Source organism: Mastomys coucha, unplaced genomic scaffold (assembly GCF_008632895.1).
Source record: "Mastomys coucha isolate ucsf_1 unplaced genomic scaffold, UCSF_Mcou_1 pScaffold3, whole genome shotgun sequence".
Classification (NCBI taxonomy): domain Eukaryota; kingdom Metazoa; phylum Chordata; class Mammalia; order Rodentia; family Muridae; genus Mastomys; species Mastomys coucha.
In genome coordinates this window covers 67,904,373-67,927,787 of record NW_022196909.1, presented here as the reverse complement: position 1 = coordinate 67,927,787, position 23,415 = coordinate 67,904,373, and the positions used below count along the sequence as shown (strand labels likewise).

General features: G+C 39.5%; 1 protein-coding gene across 18 annotated transcripts in view; it reads right to left on the bottom strand.

The window, feature by feature from the left end:
- Window positions 1-2,386: 2,386 nt before the first annotated feature.
- The window catches only part of Kcnh8 (potassium voltage-gated channel subfamily H member 8), a 413,545-nt gene continuing 392,516 nt past the window's right edge, over window positions 2,387-23,415 (bottom strand). Inside the window, exons 16-21 of one of the 18 annotated variants that reach the window (XR_004112574.1) lie at window positions 20,841-21,610; window positions 18,360-18,622; window positions 17,600-17,730; window positions 14,823-14,888; window positions 5,827-5,986; window positions 2,389-3,248 (exon numbers count right to left, since the gene is read on the bottom strand). Coding sequence is in view for 2 of the 18 variants with exons in the window: in XM_031348793.1 (XP_031204653.1) it covers window positions 20,921-21,610 (690 nt within the window). In the remaining 16 variants the exon portion in view is untranslated. Of the gene's footprint in view, window positions 3,249-5,826; window positions 5,987-14,023; window positions 14,719-14,822; window positions 14,889-17,599; window positions 17,731-18,344; window positions 18,623-19,386; window positions 21,611-23,415 lie in introns of those variants that run through there. The other 17 variants (XR_004112587.1, XR_004112585.1, XR_004112584.1 and 14 more) reach the window with 17 other exon arrangements.

The following is a 23,415-nucleotide window of genomic DNA, read 5'->3' as shown; positions in this document are numbered from 1 at the left end:
CTTTATCTCCTGCAAAGTCCAGAAACTACCACAGTCTCTCTGGAGTCCACTTTTCTTGAAGTCCATGTGAAGCAGCGCTGGTGTGCTGATGGGCAGCTGGGCGTAGATACCTAACTGACTTGCGAAATAGTAGCTCCCAAGCTAGGAACCTCTTCAATAGCTTTGCCTTCAATAGGTCTTTAGTTCAGTTGTCAATAAGTAACTTTTCATGTTAGAAACTCTGAGATTGAGCTTGGAGAAGGAGAGCTCCGGGATTCAGCCTGTTTTTTAGGTAAGGAGGGCTCCGGGACTGAGCGAATTTTGATTGTTTTTGTACTCCAAGAATGAGTCTGCTTGATATAAAAGCTTAAAAGTATAAAAATAACAATAACTTGAAGATGTCTCAGACACTTTAGTTGCAAATTAGCAACACTTAGGCCAAAGGCTTGGACTCTAGGTATAGAGGGAAGCTAATGTTGACTCTTAGAAAAAGGTGGAGTCCATTTTAGCCAAAGCAAACTTTGATGGCCAGTTTAGTTTTCTAATCCAAAATATTTTTATTCATTTCCCCCTGATAGAGTAAAGACAGAAACTGAAATTTAAACACCAGGTATCTTAGTATACTTCCAGTAGCAACATCTTCAGCTATAAGAGACTATCACAGATTCAATCCTCCATTGGCTAACTAAAGACCCTGAATTTTGAGAAAGGTGCCCTAATTCTTTGGTAATTATATATCTATATAACTAGTTAAATAGGATTTATTGTGTTCTTGTTTCCAGAGATTATGCCCTTAAAAATTCACACTCTCTTGTGGTTGTAAAATTTGTTCATGGGTTAAGAGGGCTTACTGTTCTAATGTAGATATTGAATATGGTACCCAGTCTACCCCAGGCAGCTCACAATTTGAAGATAAATGACATTTTTCTGCATCTATAGACTCATATTCATATACTTACACAAAGTTATACACATATATATATTGCTAAAAACAAAATAGGGCTGGAGAGATAAAGTAAGTAAAGGCCTGAATTCACACTTAAGAGGACATTACTTTTGTTCCTAGCATCCATAGATGTTTCTTTAGCTTCCCTTTTAGGGGCTGAAGATGTGGCCCAGTGGTTAAGAATGCATAGTGTTTTGGTGAGGAAGTTTAATTCTAATTCTAAGGTCTCTGAAGTCACCAGACACACATGTAATACACATAAATATTTGCAAACAAAAACCTTTTATGCATAAAATAAATCAATCTTTTAAAAAAACACATTCTTCAAGACATCTACACTCTCTTCTGTTGTCTAACTTTTTTTCTTTCTCTGTTTTCTTCCTCTGTATTCCAGTATGTCTAGGTGCTGCATCCACAACTCCTTTCCAATGGGGAAATGTCTTTGATCCTGTATGATCTATTTCAATTTCTTTAGAGAAGAAGCTTAGACATTCTGGATGTTACTAATGCTCCTTTAGTCTATTCTTCTGTGTCAGGATGAGCAATCATATGCCACTTGTAGGTTCAGGCATTCCTGAGATCTGTTAGAGTATGCAGTGCTCTATGAAGCAGTAAACATAGTAGAAGTCATGATTGAGAGATAGCTTGGCACCAGCAAGATTTCTTCTAATTTTTGATGCAGAGATTGAACCCAGAAGCTTCTGTATGGTAGACATGACCTTGATATGCATGTGATCTACTGCTGAGCTATATCCCAGGCTCTCTGTTTTATTCTTTCTGGTGAGACCATTTCAGAGTCTTAGTGTTTTTAATGTTAGAGCTGGCTTTCCAAACCTTGTGTATGTGAGGCAAATTCTAGTCCACAGAACCATATCCCTTCTCAAAGATTTTGGAAAGACATGGCTTCTATGATACAAAAAGTCTTTTTCTGAATTTTTATTCATTTATTCATTTTTCTTCTTTCCATTTGCTGATTTGAGCATGACTGGTAGCTTCTATGCTCTCTCTCTCTCTCTCTCTCTCTCTCTCTCTCTCTCTCTCATGTATATAGAATAGAATAGGTGTCTAGTTTATAGAAATTTGCTCTCAGGTGAAGAAAGAACAAATAAGTGAGCATCCTACATTTCAAATTGAATATTCTATGCTAGAAATTTCATCATGGTATAGGAATGTCTTAAAGTGTGAGATCTGGGGCTAGAGATGTGGCTGTGGCTTAATAGTTGAGAATGATTATTGTTCCTGCAGAAAACTCAGGTTCAGTTTCCAGCACCTACAATATGAACATCACTTCTGCCAATAATCCCAGCTCCAGGGGGATTCTCCAGGTACAGAATTGTGTGTAAAGGTGCATGTACCCACACATAGTTGCACACATATATCTGCAATTTAAAACAAAATAAGTCTTAAAAATAAAAGCCACATTGACCTAGCATAGGAAGGCATAATTGCTGTTCTTATTCAAATTTCATTTTCAGATAACATCTGTGGTAGAATGTAGTTTTTTAAAAAACAAATGTTTTAATAAAGAAAATAATGAAGAAGTGTGCCAATGACCTTCCAGCCATAACTGTGATCAAGTAAAGGCCTTTCAGCCCATGTAACTCTCAGAAATATGAAAGGCCTGACACTTTGCATTATGTATAAGGAAAACAAATTGTGTCCCAGGCAAAGAAATTGTCAATGATATATGAATATCTTGAAAATAAGAGGGGAAGCTTGTCCTGAGTTGGGCTACACAGGTGTCTCAGGCCTCCTAAGAGATCCAGACTCCTTACGAGGTTCCTCCAGAGAAGGGAACCTGCTTGTCTTCCCATGTGCAGGAAGTAGTAAAGTGTTAACACGCTCACAGTTCTGTGTCAAAACACAGGTTCTTTTTGGGGGGGGCAGGGTCTGTGTAGTTCAAGCTAACTCAAACTCACTATCTTATCTTTATGCTCCAGAGTTCCTTGATTTTAGGCCTTAACCACAATACAGGCTTTTAGGGAAAAATTATATAAATACTGAAACAATTTTTTTTTAAAATAACTAATCATAAAGAATAAACACAGAGGAAAACTGTTTGTCAAAATAAACAAAAGTAATCATCTCATGATTTGTGGCAAAGGGATGAATCATTCAGTCTTTCAAGTTTCTTCCTGACTGCATCACATGGGAAGTCTCTAAGAAGTGAGCACAGAAATCGGCATACACTAAGAGGCAGTCTGTCACATAGTGTCTGATGTATTACTTGACACTGCTTATCTTTGAATATAATATGTAGATTTTGACAGGGTTGACAACAGTAAGAAAGCAGGGAGGCCCAGGGTATTGTTTGAAGAGTCACCTGGAAGAGAGGAATTAAATTAATTGGAATTTAATGTCACTTACAAAAAAGGCAAAAAAGCAGCCACATTCTTTTAGAAGAATAATCTCAAGGACAGTTACTAATATTCTTCCTTTCTGAAATTTCTTGAGCTGGGTCCCCACAGATCAAATTGCCATCATTATTCTTTTCCATGTTCCTATTAGGATGACTTATTAAGCCCTGCTTAGAGTGCCCAACCTCTTTTATAGTCCAAAGTTCTAAATATTTCCACATACCTCCAACAAACAGCATGTTCATGCCTATCAAAGCATTTTTCATACATTGTTAACAAAGTACATCTTAGTCCTATTCTATTGCCATGAAGAGATGCCCTAACTAAAGAAACTCTTATGAAAGAAAGTATTTACTAGGGGACTTGCTTATAGTTTTGGAGGATTAGTAAATGATCATCATGGTGGGAGCACACAGGGACAGGCATGCCACTAAAACAGTAGCTGGGAGCTTTACAACATGGGAGCTGTCAACAGCAAGCAAAAGGAGAATGATAGTGGGCATTTAAATCTCAAAGCCCAGCCCCAGTAACACACTTCCTCTAACGTGGTTGTACCTCATCATCCTTCTAATTCTTTCCAATAGTACCACTCCCTGATGAGTAAAGATTCAAACACATGAACCTTTTGGGGCTGATCTTTAAACTACCACAAAGGTTATACTCAAACTAGCAAACAAATCTTTGAAACAACATGATTAAAAGAATGAACATTCAAAGAATATATTTAGAACGTTAAATGTGTACTCAGTAATGGGGTTTGCTGTGCTACAAAAGAAAACATTGTCCTAGAAAATTGGCCTGTTTTGTCATCTCATGTTGCAAAGACTATGAAAGAGGTAACAGGAGTTATGTTGACTTATAGAAGAGCTAAGAACTGTTGATCACATTCAGAGATATAGACCCCATGTTGGCATTTCAAACTTGACATCTCATTTAGTTATCAAAATACTCATTATATTTTTACATTGTTTTGTATGTGTTAGGATGTAATATGATTACAAGGTAGGATCTGAATCAGAACTCAAGAATGTTAGATGAAAATCTGTAAATGTTCTAAAACGTTCATGGAAGTAGACTTGGGGAGGTCTTTGGATTGTAAGAGTCTAGATAAGAAATCAGAAATAATTTTTTGGAAGAACAAGCAGAGCCAGGAACTGTATTACCCAAGAAGATAAAAGAATGGTTTCAAACATAGGGTGTGAATGCAGACATAGGAACAGAGCTATGAGATCCATTCCCCACACATGCCTTGAACTGCATTTAAAATTTCCAGAGTCAATAAGGAATTTAGAAGCTGAGGGACAAGCTCTTAAACTGGATGGACTATTCTCAGATCTGCTACATCTGCTGAACATGACTTCTTTTAGGTTCCCTTGTGTATAAATGGAGCAGAAAATTCTATAGTTATTGGGATAAGACTAGGATATAAACAAACATTAACAAATCAGTAGACAGATCTGCATTAGACTGAAGACAATGAGAGCTAATCAGTGCAAGCAGATATGGACACCGATGCTGAGATCTAATCAGCTATTCAATTCCAAATGAAATCACTCTTAAGGTCAATGTATTCCATTTTACTTTTATGCCATACTTCCCAAGCAACCCACCTTGAAGTGAATATGTTTTCTATTTGTACTTTATTTTGTTTTGTTTGGTTTTCAGGGAGAACTAGCTTCTACTTAGTTAAAAGACAAACTGTCCCATTTTGATTATGTAAGTTATCTTATGTTGTGCATCAGTTTATCCCAGAGGGTAATGTCATGAATAAGTTCCATTTGCATGGGTCTGGAATTAGAAGGGTCTTGTGTCAGAGCCTCACATAAGACTGCAATTAATATATAGGCAGGGGTGCTTTGTTGTGTGTGCATGACAGACTGCTATAGTTGCAATCATCAGTAGAACAAATGTCTAATTCAGGGCTTGTGAGACAAAAACTGGAACAAGAACAATGTACCTTGCAAATTAATGGGAAAAAAAATGGAAAAAGTATACTTCTCAGATTAAGGGTTCTGTTTGCAATTAAGAGTGAGATACTGTTTTTCCTATGTTTGTTTGACCTATCTGCACCAGATGTGCTTAATAACATGTAGGTAGGTTTGTAGGCAGGAAATATGTCAGAATGTACACATGCCTCTGATTGGTGTAGGCAAAAGGTAGAAAATGTGTCAGGATGTATGCTTGCTCCTGATAGGATCTGATGGGAAATGCTGTGAACTATGGATTTTGCCTTTTAAGTCTCTACAAAATATGACTCATGGCCATTTTCTGGGAACCTGGTATGGAATTTGCCAGAGTCCACCTACCTGGCCAGTTTTAATTAAAGTTTGTTTCAAATTTGGTTTTTGATTATGGTATTGGTCTTATTCTTGACTGGTGAGATTAACATGTTCTCCTGGATTAAGACCCAGTTCCAGGTTGCCATAGAGTGGGTACTTTGCAGCCTGCTAGGCTGAAGCCTCAGTCCCTTATCAGATTTTACTCAGTACTAGTGAGATGTACCCAAAGGAAATACTAGAGAGGGAGGTCACAGTCCTTTGTCACCTCACAGTGGAGATGACATCATTTCACTTGTTTTGTATTTGCTGGAAGAATTTACTAGGTCCAATCCAGAATCAGGAAGAAGAGGTTGCAGGAAGGCATGAACACCAGGAGGCAGGGATTTCTGGGGTTTCTCAGCAGCTGGATGTTGCACTTTCTTTTCCTGCAGATTGTTATGACAAAAGACAGGGGCCCATTGTGATGATTGGAGTGAATACAGCTAATTACCTAGAAAACACAGACCCCCATGTTCTGTGTTGAAAACCCTCTGTAAATGAAGAATGGAGTTCTTTGATTTGAGTTATTTCAAGTGACTCACTCCTGATTTTATTTAGAGCAATAGAAATACAGTCACATAATAGCTCTTGTGTGTCTACTGTGGCCTCGAATGTGGCCCTCTTTTTGAGTAACCTACTTTTAAACAGGCCCCAGTGAATAAAAGAAGTGAGGTCCCTCGACATATGGTTTTCAAAGTATATTTACACTCCATTTGGGTCAACAACTATGACATTTGGCAGAAGTCTCAGAGCAAATGATGGAAATATTTTATCTCACATTTGAACTGACTCTCTTGTGTTGATATTTCAACTTAAAGGGAAGAGATTTAATGAGGACAGGATGGGAGAAGGTAACAGGAAGGCATGGATGAGGGTAAAGAATTTTCATTAAGCCTTAAGATTTACATTGATTCATTTCTTTTTTAAAAAGATTTTAGCAGCAAACCTGTGAATTTGAGAGCCCACATCCCCCCAAAGTTTAAAAAATCATGATTATCCCAGAATAGTTCAAGAGTGACAGAGACACATTTAACTCATGCTTTAGTGAGACAATGAGGGAAAAAAAGTGTCTGTCATTCTTGGGTGTTTGTGTGTGAATGTCAAGGACATGCCATTTCATTTTGGAAAGAGGAATAGAGGCCTTGTATACATTCCTGTTCTGTTGTTCCCCAGCAGGGGCTAAGGCATTAACTTGGCACTGGTGGGGTAGTGGTGGTGCTTTAAATGTTAAGAAATGGAGCTGTCTCCTTTGACTTGTAGTTTTTGAGAAATAAGAAAGGCAATGCTATAAACTTAGGTCATTTATTTTCTAGATACTCTGAGGCATCCAAAGTCTCACAAAACCCCTCAGTGGGATGATGTTCAGGGAGACAGGTTAGAGATGCTGAAGACAGTGTCTGAAATATATTGTGTGGAGATCCTGCCTGACTCTGGGAACTCAATTTGTAAGTTCAAATAGAGAAGTCCACTCAATCTTTGCTTCCATTTGATGGGAGAGATAGACTCAAAAACCATGTCTTTCAGAGCATCTGTTGTGGATGCTACTTCGGTACTGACGAACAACATAATGACAGGTCTTTTTATTAATCTCCACACCAACAATGAGTATTGTATAGGTCACATGATGCTCCCTCTGTTCTAGTTGCTATGCATGAAATACAGACCCACAGACTGATTTCAGCTGTTGGAGGAAGCCTTAGACATACTTTTTCTTAAATCCTAGACTGGCTTTGCTCTATTTTTTTCTTTAATTTTAACTTTGTGTTTCATTAACTATAAAATGAAGATAATAGTAAATATCTGGTAAGACTGTTAGAATAAAATGAATTGACATATAAAGATTTAGAGGTAGTATATGTCCCCATATCTGGGCATGTCTTTACTTTTAGAATTTCCTAAAAGTTCAAGCTGTTTTGCTTCAGTATCTTCTTCTATGTAATAAACATCATATTGCATGTTCTGACAACATAGCAGACTTACTTTCACCTGGTAACAGATTTACAAATCTGTGTGCTTTTGTGGTGTCTTTCTGTAGTGTCCTGAGATAAGAAGTCATTATATTGCTAGACTAGCTTTAAAGTGAAAGTATCTGCTTTCTGTCTCTGTGCCCCCAGTGCCGGGACTACAGAAGTTTGCCACCATATTCTAGCTAAGATTTATATTCCAAATTCAAATTCAGGACAATGTCTAGGATATACTTATACACGTCTACAAGAGTGTGAGAGCTTTAGTAAGGAGCGTTGTGGTGTGTAACCTTTGAATCTAAGAGGGATGAATTTTTTTTTCTTTTTTACTTATTGTGGATGTTGCATCATTGCTTAGCCTCCAGTTTCTTGTGAAAGTGGATTAAGTAGTCTAATTTAGGGAGATTTTAGAATAATAAAAAATAAACACATATTCAGTGTACATATCATACAGTAACCAACACAACTCATGAAAAAGAATGTATTTAAAAAAAGGAAAGATATGAGTGGATGACAGACTAACTACTGAGATGGGCTATTGCTGTCCTGCATGAAGCCGATGTCTACGGACTTCAGTGATGCTACCTATATATTTCTAGAGATGTGGGTTTCTTGTGTTCATGTGGTAGGCACACTTCCCCATTCTGTTGCTTTTTCATCTTTATTCAATTTTATCTAACTTATTTTCAGTTATTTCTTCTATGGCTATGTGTGTGTATGTGCTTTGTATGTCTTCCGTGTTGTATGTATGTGTGATGTGGGTCTGTATGCCTAGGCACACACATGTGGCAGTCAGAAGTTGTTGGATGGATTCCTCAGTTCCTGTCCACCACTGGTTTTTGAACAGGATGTCTCACCAAACCAGAAGTTCATCTTTTTTACTATGTTGCCTAGAAGTCCTAAAACTCACTGTCTCCACATCCCAAAACTATAGTTATAGGCATGCATAGCCATGCAAGGTTTTTACAGGTGTACCAAGGATCGAAACTCAGGTTTTCAACCTTTCTCACTGAGCACTGCTATCCAATGTGCCATCTTCTTAGCCTTGCAATTGCTGCTCTTGCCTCAACTTCTCTGCTTAACATTTGAAAGACTCATGCCATGTAAGGCACAAGGCCCAAAGCCAGGGAAATATCTGCCAAGTTCTTCTCTCTTGTGATTCTAGAGGTTGAGTTTCTCTGAGCCTTGTGATTTGTAGAGTGAGCCACTTAACTATCTAGTAGTCAATTGTTTCTCATATTTGTATTTGACCATTCTCTCTTCTGTGGACTATAATTCTTAACATTTATCATCTGTTAGTAGAGTCCATGAGATATAGGACCATTTCCTTTGCTTGGTTTTTATTATTATTTTTTAATCTCCTTCTTCAGTAATTGGATCTCAAGTCAGAGATTACCAGAGATACCTGGTATGGTTCTACTCATCACATATGCTCCATAAAGCACTAAAACAATGGTCCAGCTATTTTCGTTTTAATCACCATGTTACTATAGTAAAACTTCTCAAGACCTTGGAGGAAGGACATGGAAACCAGCATGTGCTTTGGTATCTGGCAAGATCCATATATGCAAGCTCTCCTCAGCAGCTTTCCTTCCTCCACATTTCAGCCATTTTTGGAATCCCACCTAATGGCTTTTAAATCACCAGTGAAATGATATGTTGGCATGAGTGGAAAGCAAAGAACCAAACATCATATGAAACTCTCAGCCTTGTGGACTGGGGATTCCATTTTTAAACACTGTTTTTCCTGAAGAAGCTTTGGTAAGCCATGTCTTTGTTCAGACAGAATCCTACATTTCAGTTTCCTCAAGAACACTTAGTGTCCTTTCAAGTACTCATCTCTAAAACAGAACATATATCTTCACACATAGTTGCCTTTTAAGATTTGCTGAATTATACTATACTGGGAGTTTAATTCTTTGATGGATTTAAGTATACCTAAATGAAAGAAGCATGAAGAATATTATGATTATCAACAGTCTCACAGACAGATGGTTATTGACTTTTAGACAATTATAAACTTGAGTGGAGTGAAACAATAAGTTAACCAGAAACATGGGTCAAGAGATTAATTCATTTGGGAGAAAGGTTAATTAATTGGATGAATACATGACAAAGACATCACAAAGAGATATTTTAATTGGTAGTTACATCATTAGTGAGGAAGGTAAACGTATGCTATTTCTGATTTCACCCTGGCGCTTTAGACTTTGCTATCAAATGAATCCTAGTTTGCTTCTCTCTTGCAATGATAAAACACTGACCAAACCAACTTAGGGGTGGAGAAGGTTTTGTTTGTTTGTTTTAGTTTTAGTTTTAGTTTTGTTTTTTTAAATCTTTTGTTATAGGCTGCAGTCCATATCAAGGCAATAACACAAGGCAGAAGACTAAAGCAAAAGCCACTGAGGAATGCTGCTTACTGGTCTACCTCCCTCATTTGCTTGTTTACCTTGTTTGTACAACCCATGACCACCAGCCTAGGGGTGGAAATACCTAGGGTGGTTTGGACCATCATATATTAGCAACAAAGAAAATGTTCCCATAAAGCAATGGTTGTCACCCTTTCTGATGCTGCAGCCCTTTAAAGGAATGATTAATTATTTCCTCATGCTATGTTGACACTGAACCATAACATTGTTTCATTGATAACTCATTACTAAGTTTGATACTGTTATGAATTGTAATGTAAATATCTGTGAAAGGCTCATCTAGTTCCAAAAGGGTCATGACCCATAGGTTGAGAATTATTACCACAGAGCTATCCATAGGTCTATTTGGTGGAAGCAGTTCTTCAACTGAGGCTCTTTCTTCTCTGGTTTGTCAAGATGACAACCAAGAGTAGTCATCACAAAATGTGAGAGAAAGAGATCCTGCTTCCTGACAGTCTCTGAGAACTAAGTACCAACTTTCTGCCTACTTGTCAGTTGTTAATACTTTTTAGACCTGCTCATCTCCCTTCTTTTCCCCATTGCCTACTAAAATGTCTTATAAAAGAAATACAGAAGGAGTAGGGCCTCTCCTTTATGGATTCAAATGGATATGTTGCACTTTTCTGCAGAATAAACATTTTGTCTTCACAAAAATAACTTTTGGTAACAAAAGATGTGTTGGACCATCTGTTGAAGAAGTCCATTCATGATATTTGCACACAAACTATAAATCTCATCAGGAAGACTGTATGATTTCAAAAACTAATAAAATAATGATGTTGATATGGTCTTTTTGTAAGCAGTAAATCCAGTGAGATTTTTGAGTAACAGCCTGTATTTAAAATGACTGTCAAGGTGTCTTTTAAAATTTAAAGCTAATTGAAATATTTGTTCCAGTTACTTAACACAGAAGAATTCACCTTGCATTGTGCCCTGCTTGACTGGAGTTTGTAGTATTCCTGATTTTCTGGTAGAGGGTAACAGAGAGATACTGCAGAGAAAGGGGATACTTCTTTTGGTGTTCTATGTTCTTGTGTGGGTGTCTCTTATGTCTCAGGGGTGCCCAGTAGTATGCAGGCACACTCATCTTCAGCTTCTTCAGTGTGTTCTTTTTTGAACATATGTTGTTCACTTGCTTCCCACAAGCATTTTCCTTCCTTCAGTCCATTGACTGTCATTCTCATAGAGGCAACCCAGCAGACATCTTAGCGAACATCTATATCTTCACCAACAAAGTCTGGATCCACACCTTGAAGGTCTTGTTCTAAATATGCCCCATTATTGGGTACCCCTTTCCTACCACAAGGCATCCTTTGGCATTCTCTTTTATCCTTTCTTAGGATCTGATCCCCATTAATAATTAATACTCCTTTACATTAAATATTCCCTTTTCAAATTATTACAAGAATTCTGTTTTTTTTTCCACTGTGCCTGCTATATATGTCAAGTAGCAGATGCTATTAACCCTTTTTATGCTGTGGCCACCACATCTCAAACAAGCACCTTGAACTCTTCCCTCAGGCTTTTGCTTATCATATACATGAGGCAGGCCAGAAATAGGGTGGTGTTCAAATCATTGAAACCAGCCTTTAGGTCCTTGACAGATGGAAATTGGAGAATGAATAATCTGACTTCTGCATTATTACATCCTTTAAAAATATAATATGTACATTATTTTTATTTTAGAATTGTATATTTACATACAATGTATTTTGGTCATATTCACTCCCAACTTTTTCTAACTCATCTCAGATCTACCTGAGATCTCAATTATATGTCTTGTTTTTGTTTATGGGATTTTTCTAACTCACTCACTGATTTCAGTTTGATTGCCCATGAACTTATGGGTGTGGATCCATCCACTTGAGAATAGTAAACATATCAGGGTCCACATACTAAAAACTTACTCTTCTTGTCTCAGATACTAACAACCATCAATAGCTCTCCAGCTCTGGGTAAGAACTTGATTTACTGGAGCACTTCTGCAGCCAATGCACAACTCACAGCTTCTGTGGGTTTGAGCACAGTGTCCTGGTATTTACAGAAGACACCGTTTTTGTCCCAGGCTTCCCATTTTCGCCATCTTCTGGCTCTTCCAGTCTTTCTCTGTGAACCTTGTAGGGAGGGGATAGGATGTCCTGTTTGTGTCTGGGTACTCTGCTGACTGAGCAGTTGAGAGTTTCTGCATCAGCGCCCGTCTATTGCATTAACAGACTTCTGATGAGGTTGGAGAGCTGCCCTAATTCTCAGTCCTATTCTCTGGTACCCCCAAACTCATTAGGGTGTCTTAGCCTCTGAGGTATATCGTGAACTTCTGCAGGGATAAAACAACTCATTGGATCTTTCCTTTTCTGCCTTTCCCCCCATTTTGCAACCAAGCTTTCCTGACATTACCCTATGAATCATTTCACTAAAATCTTTAGACCATACTTTTAGGAGAACACAAATTACATTTTGGTCAAAGGAAGGGAGTATCTGAGAAGCCAAATAGTCAAGCAGAGGAGTTAAGAACTCACTTCATTTCTGCCTATTTCTCTTTATGTTCCTTCAGAAACCAGCTTCATAAAGATAATTTTATTATGCATATTAAAGAGGAAGAACTACTAGGTCTATTCTAAATGTATTCTAAAGCACTAAGTATGTTCCATACAGAGAAAAAAATCAACTTGTTTAAATGTGAAATTCTCTAGGCATTGTGGCTCAGTAGTACAATTCTGTAACTCCCACATACAAGAAGCAAGGGAAGGAAGATTGCTACAAATTGAAAATCAGCCTGGGCTGCAGAATGGGACCTTTTCTCCACTTTCTCCCCAAACCCCCAAAATGTTACTCTCTGCTTTCTAGTTTCCTTTCTGGTGTTGTGATGAGGAAAAAAACTGCCTTAGGGAGGAAAGGGTTCACTTCATTAGACAGGTCATAGTCAATCATCAAGGAAACAAAAGTAGGAACTCAGGAAAAAGTTGAAGCAGAAACCATGGAGGAATGCTGCTTACTGGTCTGCTCAGCACCTTTAAAAACAAACAAAAAAACAGCCTAGATCTATCTGGTTAGGGATGGCATGGTTAATGTTCCTGTATCAATGAGGAGTCAATGAATTCATCATAGGCCACTCTGAATGGAACAATTTTCTTTTTTTTTCTTTTTATTTATTTTAAACTCCAGATTGTATTTCTCGCCTGGTTCACCCCTATGCCACATCCCACACCTCCTCCCCACCCCCTGTCTCCATGAGGATGTCTCTACGCTTGACTCCCACCCCATCAGACCTCTAAACTCCCTGGGGCCTCCAGTCTGGTGAGGTTTAAGTGCATCTTCTATAACTAAACCCAGACCCAGTAGTCCTCTGCTGTATATGTGCTAGGGGCCTCATAACAGCTGTTGTATGCTGCCTGGTTAGTGATTCAGTATCTGAGAGATCTCAGGGGTCCAGGTTTATTAAGATTGTTGGTCCTTCGACAGGGTCACCTCTTCTTTTTAAAAATTAATTATTTTATTTATTTACATTCCAAAAGGTGCCCCCATACCATACCTCACAGAGTTTTTCCTTCCATCTACTTCTCCCTGGACCTCTGAGAGGGTGCCCCCATAAGGATCCTTCCACCCTGGGGGATTTTATAAATCCTTTCCCACAGGGGCCATACAAGGCAACCCTCGGCTACATATGTTCCTGAGGCCTCAGACCAGCCCATGTATGCTCTTTGATTGATTGCTTAGTCTCTGGGATTTCCCAGGGATCCATGGTAGTTAACATTAACTGTTGGCCTTTCTGTAGGATTGCCATTCCCTTCAGTTCCTTCAGTCTTTCCCCCAACTCTTCAATAGGGATTCCTTACATTGATTCCATGCTTGGTTTTTGGTATCTATATCTGTCTCAGTCAGCAGCTAGTTAGAGCCTCTCAGAGGACAGCCATGCTAGGCGCCTGTCTGAAAGCACAACATAACATCAGTAAGAGTGTCAGGGATTGGTGCCTGACCATGTACCCCATGGATCCTAAGTTGTTCCAGTCAGTAGTCAGCCATTCATTCAGTCTCTGTTCCATTTTTGTTGTTGTATTTCTTTTAGACAAGAACAATTTGGGGTTGAAAATTTTGCAGGTTGTAAGGGGAGGTTCTGTTGCGAAGGTCTTGTCCTCCAACTGGTTCTTGATGTGTTAGTAAAGAAGGTCTGGAGCTAATTGCTGGATGGAAGGTACAGGTGGGACTTCTGGGTCCCAAGAGGAAAAGGAGATGCAGGGAAAGGGAGAGAGGCTTTTCTGCCATGCTTTGGAACAAGAGGAAAACAGCAGTCATATAAGGTCTCAGGGAAGCTAGGGCCTGCAACCTCCACTATGGGTGGGGCCAAATATGTTCGTGAGCACTAGCTGATACAAGCCACTAAGTTTAAGGTGAAGGGAAAGATGGAGATAATAAATTGATAAGAGCATGTATTTCCAGGCAGGAAGTATCTGCACCCAGCAATTGTGCCTAGAGGCAAGTTCTAAAGGTAACAGAGCAGTGTGTGTGTGTGTGTGTGTGTGTGTGTGTGTGTGTGTGTGTGTGTGTTTTACTCATGGATTCAATGGTCTCAGTAGTGGTCTAATAACAACTCCTCCAGGAGCAAAGGTAAGTAGAAAAGGAAGCCTGGAGTAGGCTGGTTGTAACCAATCCCAGTACAAACCTGGGTGAAACAAAAGGAGCTGGGAGAGGTCATCACAGGTAGCAGCTCTCAGCAAAGGCAGAACATGACTTTAAAAATACACACAACAGTAGGTGGGTTAGTATCTCAATCCCTCCATTGAGGTATCTGTCTGTCTACTGGAAGTGGTCACTTCCTAGAGGTTCCCACTTACCAGTTGTTTCAAGTTGACAACCAAGGTTCATCATTACACTCTGTAAAGGATTATCATGGCAGGGACCTACAGTAAGAAATGATAAGAAAATAAAATAAGAAATAATTTCTGATGACAGAGGAATTCTTTCTATATGATAAACTATTAGGGTACGGTTTCTGGATTCAGTTCCTACATGGCACATTATTTTCTGTGGGTGTGGTCAAAATACCATGGTGTTGCTGATATGGCTGATATGTGGCAAAGTTCTGCATTGAAACCTGATGTCTGAGTAAAACAACTGATTGAACTAAACATGATTCAAGTCTTGGGACTACTGCCTGAAAGCTTGATGACTTGATGAAATAAGACTTACAGTTGTGATTCTGTGCTGTAGTCAATAACCATCCTTCTCTCAAGCTCAGCTTTATAAGCAATCCTAAGACACAACCTTCATATATATGTCCCTTGGCTACACTTCAGAAATAGGAGAGAATGGTGTGTTGGAAACCAGTTCTAATCAGAGGACATGTTCCTTTTCCAGCATGGTTTAAAACTGAGAAATATTTCAAACAGAAAGTGATGCATTTCTGGGAAGAAATTGATGAGCATTTTATGACCATACACAAACCCTTCTAATCTAACTCTTTCCTCAGTTACCTCCTCTCTAGGATGGACTGGATAGTTCACGTTCAGGGCTTAAGTTCCTTTTGGGTATCGGAATACAAAGGTATGATTTGTTTTCATAGATTATAGAGTAGGAAGAGACAAAGTTCCTTTTGGGTATCGGAAGACAAAGGTATGATTTGTTTTCATAGATTATAGAGTAGGAAGAGATATCATCACTTATTTTGGGCAACAGGTCACTAAGGAAACATTCAGGAACAGATTTCAACTCAAGTACTGCTGAGTTTCACTGAAAATTTTAGCAACAGGCCCCATAGACATCTGGAGCAGTGGTCATGTGACTGCTGTGACTATAGTTCTCTGAGTAGGTCAGTTGGGTATGCATATCTTAGCACTGTGCAGTCCTGTCTATGAGTTCTGGGATAATTCTTTTTTGGGACAATAAATGACAGTGAAAAGAAGAGCTTTGATGGGAGGTCAGGGTAGTGCCAAGGGGATAAAGCACTGTTCACTCTACTGGAATGCTCAAGTAAATATATCTACTTCCAATTAATTTTGTTCTCCAAAGTGAAACAGCAATTTATTCTTTATTGTGCTCACATATAGCAAACATGTTTTACTTTTTCAAGACAACAGAGAGAGAGAGAACAAACTCCCTCTAATCCCAGGTTCTTCTCTCCACAGAGAAGAACCTCAGCCAGGAGAAGACGGCCCAATGTGGAAATGGTTCACTCTAGGGTACATTTTGCTCACCTGTCTTCTTTTTTTCAGAATGCATAGCTTCTTAATCTCCAGGAAGAGCAGATGTGAATGTAGGGGTTCTCTGTCTTGCTGCTCTCCCTTAGCATCTTTCATGAGCTATTTATTAGGAATGCTATTGAAAGATGAAAGCCAGGGGACAAGTTCTTTTAAGACACTAGCTGCAGGGAGTGACATTTTGCTCATCCTTCTGGAGGGGCCCACTGGCTCCCTGGGGTTCCAGCAGAAGCTTTGAAGGCTTCCCTGTGAACTAGTGAGCATTTCATCAGCTATGAAGGATCAAGACCCCTGACACCTGAGCATCTTCTAAGGACTTTGTTCATCTATACAGGTTTGTTTGTGGCCTGGGGTATTAGCTATGACTTCTCTATGTACTTGATTTCCATACCAATAACAAATTTACTAAGAAAAATGGGCAAATAGAAAAAAAATGACATGTGTTTATGGAGCCAATTTTTGTTAGTGAGTAAATTCCATGAGTCTTTTTGTATTTGTAAAGAAGGTTGTGAAATGGTTTAATTACTGTAACCTCACTCAAATCCCAAGTTTGGAGCTACAGAGATGGAAGGCAATAGATCTTTTGTCTTTTCTTTGTTGCCTCCATTTCTAAGTTTCATTACCAAAGGTGGGTGCTGACCTGGTTGCCAGCACTGTTGACTGCACTCTGAGGGCCTCATGGTGTTATGAATGTTGTGTTCTGACCTATAGGGAGATGTCACCAGTTTCATGATGTTTCAAACATTAGCCTGAGACAGGGAACAGAGGGTGGGAGAGAACAGGAGAAGGCAGGGAGAAAGGAAGAAGAGAAGAAAGGTAACAGGAGAGAGAAGAAAGCCAGGAGAGCTCCCCATAAAGCTGAGGAGGAGGCAATTGGAGGGAAGGAGAGTGAATGAGTGGTGTGAAGGGAGGAGAACCTTACAGGGCAAAGGGAAGAAAAGGAAAAGAAGATCTGGAAGGGAAAGCCAGGGCATGATTTGCATTTGCTTAGTGTTCCTTATATTCCAGGCAGTGCGTTTCTGCTTAATTGTTTCACTAATTCTCCAAGACTCTGCAAGTCAGATGTGGTATAAGCCTAAAGTTTTAGATGAATAAGCTGAAACTCAGAGGTGTAGGAAGACTGCCTGAGGTCACACAGCAAGGAGCGTCCAGCTTGAACTTTTAAAGCTAGAGTTCTGAATGTCTACCTTCCTAAGATCCTCTGAGAAATACCCAATTTGACCTAAAGTTGGAGACTTACTTTTTGGGTTGAAGCAAGCTTATACACAGTGTGGCTACAGAGTCATGGCTCTTTTATCGACTCTAGATGCTGGTTCACTTACATCCATATCAGTAAAATGTAAACTTGTACTTTGGTAGAGTTTAAACCAATATTTGTTCATTTTTACTATATTTCAGTCACTCAGGGACCTTACCATGTGATAAATTTCTCAGACTCTACCCAAAGGCACTAGCTTGGAGCCAGATGTTCAATCTTTAAAACACTCCAGCTCACTCTTGACAGTTCAGAACATTCAGAATAGTACTGTTCGGTCCAATAGCCAACCTGTGAGAGGATACTTTGAGTACAGCAAATAAGAGTAAGCTCTGTTTATAAGTAGCTTTAATTATCAGAAAATTCCTCTTACATTGAACAAATAAATCTTACATAACATCTGCCTGGCTTGTTTAAACAGAACTACATATAGATTTCTGTTCCCAATATTATATTGTATTACGTATGTGTGTGTGTGTGTGTGTGTGTGTGTGTGTGTGTGTGTGTGTGTAGAGGCTGGAATAGTGTAAAGGAGCTGCAGATACAAGTGATTGTGAGCCACTTGGTGTTGATCATGGAAACTGAGTTGGGTCCTCTGGAAGAGCAGCAAGTATATTTAGCAGCCTCCTTTCATTTTTAAAATGTTTTTCCCTGAATGCTATTTTTAGAAAGTGAACTTGATTAAGAGAAAAAAAAACTATTTATGTTCCCTATGGATCAGGGACTTTCCCTTCAATAGTGGGTGGGTGAGAGGGGAAAAGTTAGAATTCAAAACTGTGCTGAAGAAGAGAAGGTGGGACCCTCTGCTCTTCACTGGGCAGACGTCTGTAGAGAATCTCACACCTAGTGTTCTCATTTTGTATAGTAACATCCATCTTATGAATCCCCCAGATCAAACAAACTACCTCATCCAATGCTACCTCAGCTGAGGAAGAATCCTTGTGCGTCAAGGTGGAGGTGGACTTGGCTCTAAAGAATAAGGCACTGGCAGGTAAGGAACCCTGGGAGCCCTGGCCTTTCAGAGGCTTCGTGTTCTTATCCAGCTGGTGCAGGAGCTGCTTGTTAAGTCACTGAAGTCAATTGAGAGGAGAGATGGTGCTGCATAGAAAATTACCATGTGTTTCCAACCAGTTCACTGGGCATCTCATACTCCTAGAGATGCGTATTCTGATTTGTTCACCTACTAAAAACAGAAGCAAGTATTTATTCATTGGCATAGAAGGAAGTTAACTACTTATAAATTTTAAAAGGCAGCAAAGAATAGGTGTGATATGAAGCATCCTAAGTGGTTAGTTAGGTATATGTTTTAAAATTTAAAATAATGTGGTCTGGAGAATTAAAAAAAAATCCAATTATTTGTTTTAAAAATAGGAATGATGATGACTAGTTATTATGACTGTTTGATGGTTGTATGAGAGAGCATATCACATGAAATTTTTAAGCGTTTCTTACTACACTTTCAGAACCAAAGACTAGAATGTCAGCATTTATATTTGGCCTTAGTGTCAGTCCTCCTGGTTTGCCACTTGGATCTTCATGAATCAACTGCACCAATGGCCTCCCGTTTAGTAGCAATTAAATGATGAGACAGCTAGGAAGAAAGGGGGCATTCACATGAACCAGGAAATCTAAACTGTTGCTCTGAGACAGCTAGGAAGAAAGGGGGCATTCACATGAACCAGGAGATCTAAACTGTTGCTCTGAGACAGCTAGGAAGAAAGGGGGCGTTCACATGAACCAGGAGATCTAAACTGTTGCTCTGTCCTCGGTTTCTTGCAAGCCTAAAGAGAAAATGAAGGCTGGAGGTATGATGGATATACTGCATCAGCCTCTGTGTAAGTCACTTAACAAATACATTCTCCACTGATTTTTTTAAGAGTTTTTTGTTGTTGTTCTGCTGTTCCAGCCACATTTAAGGAGTATGAATCATAACAACAGAATCCTTGGTTTGCTTTGATATTTTTAATGATGTCGTTCTGATCTGTGGTGGACATAAAACCAGAAGAACTCCAGAATGTGAACTTACAGGGACATTAGGGAAGAGGAGGACCTAAATGTCCTTAAATACAATATGCATCTTAAATTAGAATGTTTATATCACTGCCAAACACAGCATGGGAGTTTGCATTTTGGTATATGTTAAGTGCTGGCAACATTCAGAATAATAGCTATGAGCATCCTTGCCATATAACTTCTGAGAGTTTTTTTTTTCTTTTTTGTTTTCTCTTGCTACACATCCATGGCAGCTCCTGTGTAGCTTTCAGCCCTGTAAGTAGATTTAACCTCAAAGACTCAATGCTTCCCTAAATTAAACAGGTTCCATGGGCTGTCTAAGTGGGTATTGTGCGTGAGAGTCGCAGTCTCATCTTGGCCTTATGTGGAGATGTATGTTAATCCCAGGCCTCTCGACATGCATAGTGCTGAATCCAAAGTGGCTCAATGGAGGTTGCAATCACATAATAGACAAACAAATTCTAGACTCTTAAATCACAAAATACAATGCTCAGAAGATTGCTCTTGCATTGGCTGCGGGGGTCCACAGCATTGCCCGTCAGCTGAGATGAAGAGCTACCTCCATTACCAGGCCAAACCTCATGTAGTTTGCATTGAGTCCATGTTTTTATTTCACTGATAAAATATGACCCCACTGTCCTTTTGTATCCCAAAAGTGTGAGGGCACATATACATTTTTTCTCTTTTGCAAACTGCATGCAGAGAAAAGGGGATTCCTTTCAAAACTACAACCTCTTAATGATAAATAATTTTTGGTTTACTATACATAACAATAGCATATTTTTTTAAAACAGCAAGCTTTTTTTGTTACCAAAATGAAAAGAAAACATTCATTTCTTTATAAATAGTTTAAGTAGTTTAAATACATATTTCATACCAAGGATATAAAAATAGCTTCTTTTTTCAATAAATAGAGACATTTTCATTTACATGGCAAATAACGTGCAGATAGCTAACCACTGGCCACCAGTTCTATTTGACTGATTGTCTAGGAGATGACATGCAGTGATAATTGTTCCTCTGCCTTCACAAAAAGGAAAATAGATCAGCGGGAGTCATGCACTCCCGAAGCCAACAGTGCCATGGATATTGTTCAGGAATGACAGCTAGGCACTCAGGAAAACCTTTGCTGAACTTCACAAAAATTACTTTATAACAAAACTAATCCCCAAACTCTTTGTCTGGGGTTTCTATCTGCTCAGACCCTCTGGGTCATTGGGTGGTTACCAAAGTCTGTCAATCAGACCAGTAAGTTAATACCTGTAGAGAAAAGGTTTGATGCTTCTACGATCTAGAAATTGTTTGCTATAGTATAGAGGTGGCTCTGCCTTTTCCTGGCCCCTTGCCCTCTTTCCTGCAGAATTCCTAACTTTGCTTAGGCTTCGCACCTGCTAGAAGCCACAAAGGCAAACTAGAGCTGTCATGCAGCAGTGGCTTTGGCATTGAAAGCTGCCCTTGTGTGCTGATATTATACGTTTATGGCTTTGCTGTCCTTTACATCCACTGTGCTTGTGACAACGTCTACTGGAAAGTTCTCCAGGGGTTCTGTTGAGGCTGACATCAGTCCTTCTCCGTCCCAAGAGCCTGGTAAGTTTTCCAAACTGAAAGAACTCACAGGTCCATGAGTGATGCTGCCCTCCTCTGATCTACTTGGGAGAACCAGGTGCAAGGATGTTTCTGATGAGGAGCACACAGAAGATGAGAGAGTGGCCGAGATGGACTGCAAAGGTGTCAGTGTGGTATCTGAATGGGGGGAGATGCACCTTAGGAACTGCAAGTGGCCTTCTTGGATAACCTGGCAGTGGGAGGGGGAATAATCCAGGTTTGGAGAATGATGCACTTCACCGTCTGCTGGGTTTTGCTCGTGAGCTTCAGTTCGTTGAGGGCTGCTGCCCACCAAGGATGGATCGACACTCCAGATACCAGAGGTGACATTACCATGGTAAAGATGTGCTCCACTTGCCTGCAAATGTAGGCAAGGCTGGTGAGCACTCCAGCTGACCCTAGTCTGTAAACTTTCTCTGGAAGGACACATTGGGGTGGGATATAGAGAACAAAATTGTGATGGCTGCTGAGGTGACAAGATGTTTTGCAGAAGTTGCATGATGCTTCTCATATCTTTCCCTAGCTGGGAAACCTCCTGAGTCAGTGTTGTGACCTGTGTGGAGAGAGCAGAGCCAACAGCAATGGTCAGAGTTACACAGAGTGGACAAGTTTTAGAGCAGTGAGGGCAGCAGTGAGTTTTAGGAGATTTCTCACTAAAAGTGGTGCACCAACTAAGAGGTAGCCAAGCTCAAGGTGAGTGAGTGAGCTGGACATCTAGATGGATTTATATCCTGATGAAAAGGCATACCTATGCTGGAGAAGATGGTCAGGTTTTTATCACTGACTGGGGTATCACTGTAAATAATTAGGGAAGCTCTATGGCCTTTGACACCAATAGCAGCTTCCACCTCCTGAGAGTGGATGGGATGCAGACTGGTACACAAATGCCACCAAGTACTTAGAGGGACAGATATCACGCGCAAAGCACCTGGCACACTGAGTCCCTGTTTAGTGTGGTAATTGAACAGCAGTTCTCTGGCTTAACATTTTCTAGCTGAGGGTTTGTGACTATAGGTCCAGACAGGAACAGAACATTAATAAAAAAGAGGATGGTGAGAACTCTTATCAAATTTTCTAGCAAGAGTTCTTAGAGAAAGTGGAAGCAACAAAATGAGGTGAAAAGAGAACTATGAGTCCCCGAGTGCTGCGGTGTATACCAGGGAACTATGAGTCCCTGAGTGCTGCGGTGTATACCAGGGAACTATGAGTCCCCGAGTGCTGCGGTATATACCAGGGAACTATGAGTCCCCGAGTGCTGCGGTGTATACCAGGGAACTATGAGTCCCCGAGTGCTGCAGTGTATACCAGGTAACTAGAAGGACCTTGAACTGTAACCAGATAGTGCTGTGTCTGCTCCACTCAGCATCTTATCAGATTCTCAGAGGAGACAGTCCATAAACATATGAAACAAAATGTATACATTTAAAACAACAATAAAATCCACTTACAAAATAGTTTTCCTATCATTAGATCTAGATCAAAACAACAAGCAGGGCAGTGCTGGCTCACACCTTTAATCCCAGCACTTGGGAGGCAGAGGCAGGCAGATTTCTGAGTACAAGGCCAGCCTGGTCTATACAATGAGTTCCAGGACGGCCAGGATTATACAGAGAAATCCTGTCTCAAAAAACAAAACAAACAAACAAAAAAACCAAACAAACCCCCACAAAACAAACAAACAAAAATCAAAATAAAACCACCTCCCCCAAACAACCCAACAACAACAAAGAAGTAAACAAACAACCCCCACCCCAGAGTCCACTAGAAGACTGAATGTGACTCCAATCTGTGTTTTCTGAAGTATTTGTTCCTCAGCACAAGAAAGATTGCATCTCCTCAGAATACTCACAAATATCCACTTTGGATTTCTTAACACTAAAACAATATTGTAGTGATTAGCTATCTCTATCTTAATGAAATCTTATTAAAATTTTAATTAATTAATTAAACTTAAAATTTAATTAAAATACCATTATCTATGATAGTGTTACTGTGATTTGATTTTATTATCTCAACCCACAAAGGTTCCAAAAGAAGCAGTTGAAGCTTTGGATAAACAGCCCCAGGACCCAAACGGGGCAGTTTCAATATCCATGATATTAAAACTGAAACTGCTGTTTTGGCAGGTTTTTTTTTAATGTCAAACACATTTTAAAATGCCTGTATATCCAGTTTTTGTCCAAGTGCATACTGTATAACGATTATACCGTTTAAGCCCCCTATTCTCCCTATTCTCTCATGAGTTAGTCCCTTTTGTCTCCTTAGGCAGCTTTACTTTCATTGTCTAAACATTCCTAATTCATTCAGTCCACTTCCTGTGAGAGCATCCCGAAGCTAATTCTTTCTTACAGCCCCAAC